This window comes from Balaenoptera acutorostrata, chromosome 9, assembly GCF_949987535.1.
Source record: "Balaenoptera acutorostrata chromosome 9, mBalAcu1.1, whole genome shotgun sequence".
NCBI lineage: Eukaryota > Metazoa > Chordata > Mammalia > Artiodactyla > Balaenopteridae > Balaenoptera > Balaenoptera acutorostrata.
In genome coordinates this window covers 90,406,697-90,415,411 of record NC_080072.1, presented here as the reverse complement: position 1 = coordinate 90,415,411, position 8,715 = coordinate 90,406,697, and the positions used below count along the sequence as shown (strand labels likewise).

Sequence of the window (8,715 nt, the reverse complement as noted above, 5' to 3'; positions counted from 1 at the left end):
ATGCCTGCCCCAGAAAGGGAGGGGGTGGGGAGAGACGGGAAGAGGAGCGAGCTGGAGCGGAGACTAAGGAGGGAGGAGGAAAAGATGGAGAGCAGGAAAGGCGAGAAAGGGGGTGAGGGAGAGAAGGCAGAAGAAAAAGACGGGAGGGAGGGAGGGAGTTCTCGGGCCTGGTCTCTTTACTGGGGTCAGTCTGGCGAGTCCCTCACCGACCCAAGGACAAGGCTGGCCAAACCCACCTGCCCGCTGCTTGCCCCAGGGCTGGCTTCCAGACCAAGGGCACGTAGAGGTCAGAGGCTCCCCAGAAGCCACGTCTGCCCTGGCGGAGACGGAAGGGACTCAGAACTTCCACTGGCGTGGGAGTGGGGTGGGCTAGGTCAGCTGCGGCGGCGCCCAGCCCCTCCCCAGGTTCTGGTTCCATCCTCTACCAGATCAGAACCCTAGGTTCCCCTAACTTAGCCAAGGGGTGACCTCCCCTAGACTGGTCTCCACATTCCTGAGCAGAAAAACCTGTGCTATTGGCCTAGGGATAGGGCTCAGCCTGGGGCAGGTAGCCCCACAGATTTCCATAGGTTTTGTTTCCACTGGGGCCCTGAAACCTGCCCACGGTATCTCTTCATCCTTTCCAGTCTGAGAAATTTGAGTTTCTTTCCCATCTGTCTTTTAGCGTTCTCTTTGCATTCTCCAGACCTAGAGATCTGACGTCAGGTGCCACAGTTTATAAAGAAGAACCCCCCCGCACCCCAGCCTGACACCCAAACCTCACACTTGACCACTGACTCGGTTGCCTTTCCCCAGAAAAACCTAAGGTGTATCAAGGTGTCCGGGTGAAGATCACAGTGAAGGAGCTGCTGCAGCAGAGAAGGGCACACCAGGCAGCCTCGGGGGGAACCGTAAGCATAAACCCTTCACTTCTTCCCAACTCGTGTTCAGCTTCATTCAGCCCTGTGTCTGGGAAGGTTTAGGAGGCCACCCTAGGCCCCAGTCACCATCCCCAGGCCTGGCCTTCCATAGCTGTTCTTATAACGTCTGTGCCCACCTTCATCCCAGTTCACCACAGAAAACCACAGAGAACAGCTGGGGCATGTTGTGGAGCTCAAGATTTGGGGGGAGCCCATCCCTCACTGATCATAGTTGAGTATAAGAGCATGTTGGTCCAATACAGGGAGAGAAGCAGCCAGCAGGTAAGTAGGTTGTTATTTTGTAGGAAGACAGTGTATGTGCCCTCACATACGCAAAGAAAATCTCTCCCAGAAACTTCCTTTTAGGGAGCCCTTCAAGGAGAGGATCTCGTGGAACATCTTCCCCGCCACCTCATTCTTCTGGAACCCAGCCTCTGAGGTCATTGATCTGTAAATCACCAGGCACTGAAATTTCCCAGCTGAAAGGGGCCGTGTAGCCTCAGAGGAGACAGCTTGAAATATAGAACCTCCTTAAGATGTAATGAAGCCTTGAGCAGTTCCAAGTTATCGTGCGATTGACCTGGGCAGTCATAAGGGTACCCTGCCACTTTATGTACATCCTAAAGTAGAAAGTACTACAAAGAGTGCTCAGGGCAGCAGCAGAACCAAATAAACGAGGTGGGGTTATCCTCCAAGAGAGGGCAATTCATTGCTGAGAGCCCTTGATCACACAGTTGCCTCTGGGTTGGTTTGGGTGTGAATGTCAGATATGAAAGATAGAGCCCATATTGCCAGCGGTAAGACTGGTCCTGTCTCCAGCTTATTGGCATCTGTTGCACAACAGTTTTTGTGTCCAGTGCTGTTTGTGTGCAATGCCCGACTTCATGAAACTGGGCCTTTTCGGGAAGAGGCAGATGCCGTAGGGGTGATCAACACAGGTTTTAGAACCAATGGACTGGGTCAGACCTCAGCTCCTCCATGGCATGAAGCCTCGAGCAAGTTACTCAGTCTCAGTTTCCTCATCTTTAAACTGGAGATAATGGAATTTTGTGAGGATTAAATGAGTCACTGCACATAAGCACTTAGAAGAGTGCTTTCCACTTAGAAAGTGCTCAATACATGTTAACTATCATTATTATTATTTGCAAAAAGCAGCTAAAATAAAAGTACAACCAGGGATTGAAAGCCAGCTATTCAGTAATGTTCATTCATACCCTTTGCTCAGAGTTTAGAGTTCTGGTGTGAGCTTGCTGTGATATGGCATGCACAGCACAAATTTTTCCATTTGCTGGATGTAAAGTCAGTACCTCCATGTGTAGAATTTCAGCTAACACCATAAAACTTCCTTCCATTTGTACAGGGTTTTCCAGTGGTTCTTTTAAAGCACTTTGCACACTCACTATTTCTTTTAATTCTTATGACAACCAGGGGAGGTAAGTAGATCGGGGATCTGTATGCCTCTATTACGTCTAAAGGTCAAAGCCTTACAGTCACTAATGGTAGAGCAAAAAGTGGAACCAAGATCTTCTTATTCTTAATATTTAAAGAAACTTCCCACCCACTGGCTCTTAAAATTCATCTTTCTGCAGATCCAGCTGTGCTGAGCAGGAGCCTGATAGCCTCAACCATCAACCCCTTCAGTTCAGAGATTATTATAAAATTAATAAAACCAGGAACAAGGGAACTGCGAAGTACTGCTGGTGCCAAAAAAAAAAAAAAAATCATCAAGACGTTCTTAACAAAATGTAATCTTTTGTTAAGGAGCTTTGGTACCTGGTAGAATACTGCTCCAGCTGCAACCTGCACTGCAATTGCCCACTTGCACATGGCAGTTTTATTACTCTTGGCCTCTTACAGGTTGGTTTGGCCACTGTTCCCCTGTTAGCTAGCTGCTGGAAGGAAGGCAAGGCTGAAACATTTCACTTGTGTATCTGACCAGTATCTGTTCTCTGGAGCAGTCTGACTTATCTGAATTTTCTGAATTCCTCCCTGAGAAATAATCAAGCAGTACTTCTGAGCCAGTGCCTTTCAGGAACGTGCAGAGCAAAGCCAGCCCTACTTTGCTTTCTGGAAGATTATATCCACCCAGGTCCTCACAGACATGGAGGAGTAACACAGAGATGATTTAATTACGATAGCCAAATGTAAAATCTCTCACTGGGAACCATCAGAAGATCTAGGATTCTAGGAAAGCTGTGAGGTATACTCAGTAGGCAGGGATGGCAGGTAACAGGGCATGGTGTATGCCTGCTTCTGGTTTAACAGAGATCATCTCCAATTTGTTCAGTGGTTTAAGGCTACCTCTGGAAAGCGTTAAGCCAAGGAAAGAGTTAACCTTATCAAAAAATAAAGCAGGAAGAAATTTATCGTAATTTGCTATAAAGTCAGAGTAGAATCCACAATTTAAAATTTTAAGAAGGCAATCCTGAATGGAAGTTATAGATTGAGACAAATATTAGGGTCTCAGTGCCAGGAGAAACATGTGTATGCCAGATTTGTCAGTTTGATTAAAAAACTTACTTCGGCCAGATCAATTTACAAACAGCCCTACACACATACACGCATGCACACACAACTCTTTTACCTTTAGGATAAAGAGAAACTGGAGTTAGTACTTATCAAAAGACATAATTTACCCTTTTTTTACCATTAATTTTTTTTAAACGGCCTTGATGTATTTTTATAAATTGTAGATTGTGGATTTTTGTGCTGTTTGAAATCTAAGAGAGAGGAGACTTTGTATTCTTGCAGCAAAGTAGAAAGTGAACCCATGACTAGAAAGATAATATCAAGTAGGGTATTGTAAACATACCTGAGGGAGATAACCTGGGGAGGCCTACAAACGGACCATTCTGGGGGAGGAATGGGGTTAACCAGAGCTCTACATTGAAGCCGAGTTTTTAAAACCCACTCCTTGCAAGTGCTTGAGCTTAAGCTGCAGCCAAATATTTGCATAAAGAACTGGTGAGGGATTCCAACTTCCTGGTTCATGACATTACAGCATGGATCGTTTTCAAAATTAACACCACCTCCTGTTTCAGCAGCGGCCGACTATGCAGGCTCCCAGCGGCTCAGTGTACAGGAGTGAGAATACCCTGTAAACCAGGAGAGAGGCATGCTGAGCTCTGCTTCCCAGCACAGATTCTCAGAGCAAGGCTGGTCCCTTTAAACTTTAAAGCCACCACCTGAAATCTAAAAAAAAAAAAAAGAAGTCCTAAATTACTCAGTACAATTATCAATTTAACTGGAAGACACAGGCTGCTTTACTTTGAATAGTTAAAAGGAACAGTCTCATAAACTTCAGGTATTTAACTATCGTAGTGAAAAAAAAGCAACTTTTATAGAAAATAGTAAAAAACATACCGAGAGGTGAAATATTTCCCAGCCATTAACTAGAATGTAGATAGGCTCCAGTTCACTGACTACAACTTTAAGAAAATATTTTCTATTTTAATATTTCATAGCTAAGAAGAACATGTGACTATTTTTAGCTATCCAGGATTGAGCTGCCAGATAGTATATGAAAATTTTGAGGAAAATGATTGACTAAGTTGCGGATAGTTGGGATTAAATAAATGTTAATCCTTATTTATTTTAAATTAAATAGTTTAATAGAAAGGCTATTTACTGTGTTTTCTTGCATTGTTCATTTATGTCATATAAAAATCATTTAAATTAATTTTTATCAAAATTAACAACCTGTATAATTTAAGTGGGAGATATTAGAAAAAAATCCCCAAGCAAAAATAAAAGTTGAATCTGAAGAAGATATAACATTGATTGTATTTCACAACAGTGAGTTTTTTTCAGAAGAAAGAATCTGGCTTACCTTAAAGCAGAAGGCAACACAGTTCACGTCAAAATGTCTTAGCTTTCCCTTTAAAGAACTTTTATTTCACTTTGCTTTGTGGTCATCTTCTTGCTTTGGCAGCTGTCCGGAGGCAACAATGTCCACCTTTCAGACCCAGTCCCACCATCTTCTGCAGGTCAGTAAAGCCAGCCTTACAATTCCCTCAAAAACTCTTCCAAAAGTCCATCTCGAAAGGCTTTCAGTACTTGATTCAGGGGTTAAGATAGGCACCACCATTTAATTGGAATCCAACCAATCAGAAGGTGAAAAAAGGCATGGTGACTCCAGATACAAGCCCAGCAAGGAAACAAGTGCAACATTTTGTCCACATTTCTGAACTGTCTATTCCCTGATACCTACTCTGCGCCAAGAGCTTGTTCTTCACATTAGTTCCAGGTCCTCATCTCCAAGTAACTAAACTCGATTAAAAGATCAGAATTGTTTTCAGAAACCTGTTATCTTTTTTAGTGTACTATTAGATGGAATACAGAACATCCCGAGGTCCTAGAATAATGCCTTTGCTCTTGTTTCGCTTAGTTACTAGCCAACAGGGGCTTCCCTCCCCTTCTTTTCTCTCTTCCCAGAAAGTAGTTCAAACAAGTGTAAGTTTTCTCAGCCCATTACGAATAACTCTATTACATAAACACTCCTACCTATGCCACTCAACGGCTCAGAGTTTAAGGAGGTCATATATAAGGAAACCAGTGCTATGGGAGCTCCCCACTGAATGTGCCACTTTAACTTAACCTTAAAGGAGCCTCGAGACTTCAAAAACTCCAGTGTTCTGTCGTTCCTCTGATGGACACACTCTAAACCTATCTTCTTTGAGCATTTAAGGGTAATAATCAGAAATGGGGCCTATTAATACTGAAATGGAAAAGGGAGGGATTTCAGAACTATTCTTGTTTGGTATTTAACATATTAATTCCATGATCATGTGTAACATGTTCACTAAGGAAACATTTTGCTTTTTGTAATATAAAATGAGCAATACTAATTTGTACTCGACATTCCTGGTTTCTCTACTTATAATATGCATTGCCATTTGTAATACTCCTCAAAATTTAAGTTACTGAGTAAGTGTGAAAACTTTTGGAAAACAATTAACCCTAGATCAAAGGAATTATTTCCCATGGCATCAGAAGTTTTCTTAAAGTCTCAAACAACACTACACGTTACTTCTGAGAGATAAGGTTCACTTGGACTGCAGATAGGGGCTGGGTGTTTGTACTTTATAGTCTAAGAAAGTGGACAGTGGAAGTTTGAGCTTGACTGTGACAGTTGGACAGAAATAGGATCACCATTGTTTTCTTTTGCCCAGGCCACATTTACAGCCAGTTTCCACATTATTAACCAGATTCATTTCAGTGGGCTTGAATTATCTAAGGCAACGAAAAAATCCAGATTGCCTGCCTGCTTACTTTTCTCGAACTTCTTAAGCCCCCTTTCCCCCTAGAGGTAGTAAATATTCAGAATATAGAACAGAACGCCATTCAAATCTGTAAGTGCAAGTTTTAAACAAAAATCTCTCCTTTTCCTTTTTCTTCTAGGACAGTATTTTGAGCCTGAACCAATTCCTTCCACACCCAATTATTTCCAACCCCGAGAATTTTCCAGTTGTGTTTCTTGTGAAGAAAATCCAGGCTTCCTCGACCAGATATTTGATTCCTACCTTCAGACAGAGACACACCCGGACCCTTCGCCCAATTCCATGCAAAGTACTCCACACTATTTCCCAGACAGCTTCCAGGCTGCCCCTTTCTGCTTTAACCAGAGCCTGGTAATTTATCTCTGTTCTTTACAAAACCTCTTATTGTTTACTATGGGGCAGAGAGTTTGTATCATCTCGTGAGAAATCATAAAGACACTATCAACAAGAAAATCATCCAGGAAACAAGCAAAGAACCATTTAAAACTCAATGGAGGTAGAAATAGCCACACACTGAAGGGCAAAAACCTTTGGATACACACGTAATTATGATTTCCCAAGTCAGCTACGCCCTAGTACGTTGGTGTGTGGCCATAAAAAGAGGTTTCCCGGCAATACTCATTTAATGTTTTTAAACTGTAAAGTTCAGAAATCTACTCATTGGAAATCACTGATTTAAACAATGGTCCTTGGATTTTGAGTTCTAGAAATTGGAATTAAGGCTGTTTCAACACAGTACAAACTGTCATCTGATAAGGGATTTTTTGTTTTATTCTGGCACTGAATTGGCTCTACTAACTGGTTGTTTTGGTCTGCTACAGGCACAAGAACTCATTTGGGTCTGAGATGGTTGGTAAAAAAATGAAGCCCTAATAGTTGAAAACGTTTGGATTGTCTGTTCTTCATGGACCTCAAATGTTTGAAAATGTGTTACCACTCAAAATGGAAATAAGGTGTCCATTGGTAGATACCAGTTGTTGAAGATGTCTTTTAGTTACTCATATAGTTTTTTTAAAACCTTAGAAAGTAGTTTTTTAATGTAAATACTTTTTTCTTTTGGTTTGTCAAAAGTCCGTGTAGGTATCTGACTAAATTTTAAGGGGATAAGAAATTAACTGCACAGGATACGCACACAGGGCCCCAGTCATTCACTTCTCTTCCAGCTTCCAAGTTAGGCTTTCTCAGTAACCTGCTTAAGAGGAAGCAGAAAGTACCTTTCTCCGCAGGGGTCAAGACTTTAGCGCCTGTGACAGTAGTTTCCAGTCTTGGAGTCTCCCAGACACTGGCTCATTGAGGATTTCGGTTCCACCTGTGTATGTTCACCTTGTTCTCCACAGTCAAGGGTGTGGAGAAGCACCCAGGGTGCCACCTGCAGCTTATATCGTGGCACACAGCAGGATTTGATGTGCAGGTGATGAAGCACAATGGGATTTTGTGGTTTAAGAACAAAGCATGCTCTAAAGTATGCTTATAACAAAGAAAGCCAGTGAAGAAAGACAATTTATTGTTGGGAAAGAAATAGGTAAGTATAGAATGCAGTGTCATGAAATCACGCCAGCCAGCAAATAAAATTACTTCTGCAGACTTGGGTTGGGTTGGGTGTTTTGTTGTGCTTTTCTTTTTTTTTCCCCCCCCCTAATGTTCTTACTCTGAGTTACTAAATCTACTCTATTCAGTTCTTTTAATCCTGTCTAATTTATCAAGCTTTTTGTTCCTTGGTTTTCATCTCTCTAGACCCCAGGATGGCCTTCGGATTCCTCCACTCTCTCTGGTTCCTTGGACTGCAGTTACTCTCCTGTTCAGCTACCTTCATACACTCCGGAGAATTACGACTCTGCCCTTTCTCTGGACACCAGAAACTGGGGCTACGCCTCGGAAGACTACTCCTACCCTCACCTGCCCTCACACACCCAGTGCAACCGCTCCTCCTCTGCCACCGCCTCTGTCTGCTGCTCTGCATGCTGCGAGGCGGAGCACTCGGACACCTTCAGAGCTTCAGAGTGTTTTTCTTACCCCGGCACAGACTATGGGACCTTCACACCCTCAGCAGCAGCAAGCAGTGATTTCTGTAGGAGGGAAACAAACTGGGACATCTGCTATAGTTAATAGAAATTACATTAGTTTGGAACATGGCATGCATACATCTATTTTTTTACCACCTCTAGATGACAACTCAAAATATGCAACCTGCTGACAAAATATCACAGGCGCAGTTTACATGTCACCATTTTCGATTTTCTGACATTAATTTAGGCATGAATATGAAATTCAGACCCGGTCATAGTGCCACGCCTACTTTGTATGCTTACAGTTAAAAATTGTTGTAGGGAATAGTCGTTTTACTTTCTGTGTAACGAACAAATTATAATTTTTTAACTAATAAATAATTTTGTATTATTAAAAGTTGGCTTATTTTTTTTTTATTTTCCAATACTCATTCCCCAGTTGATTTGAGGAATATCAACTAATTCTGGAAATCACTAATAACTCTTCAGTATTCAATCTCACTTGTTCATGAATTGAAAATTATTTTAATA

At 42.2% G+C, this 8,715-nt stretch overlaps 1 protein-coding gene across 1 annotated transcript; it reads left to right on the top strand.

Moving 5' to 3' along the window:
• On the top strand, positions 1–8,513 carry POU2AF3 (POU class 2 homeobox associating factor 3). Its single transcript, XM_007172998.2, has 5 exons — positions 1–112; positions 796–890; positions 4,831–4,885; positions 6,300–6,529; positions 7,913–8,513. Exons 1-5 carry the CDS (start codon positions 1–3, stop codon positions 8,282–8,284), a joined length of 864 nt encoding a protein of 287 aa, XP_007173060.2. The 3' UTR covers positions 8,285–8,513.
• The last annotated feature ends 202 nt before the right edge of the window (positions 8,514–8,715 follow it).

Bases quoted from the DNA above. Each gene is read 5' to 3' on its own strand.
- POU2AF3 (XM_007172998.2), top strand. From the start codon at position 1: ATGCCTGCCCCAGAAAGGGAGGGGGTGGGGAGAGACGGGAAGAGGAGC. The intron at 891-4,830 runs GTAAGCATAAAC...TTGCTTTGGCAG, and splicing joins AGGCAGCCTCGGGGGGAACC to CTGTCCGGAGGCAACAATGT. The intron at 4,886-6,299 runs GTCAGTAAAGCC...TTTTTCTTCTAG, and splicing joins AGTCCCACCATCTTCTGCAG to GACAGTATTTTGAGCCTGAA.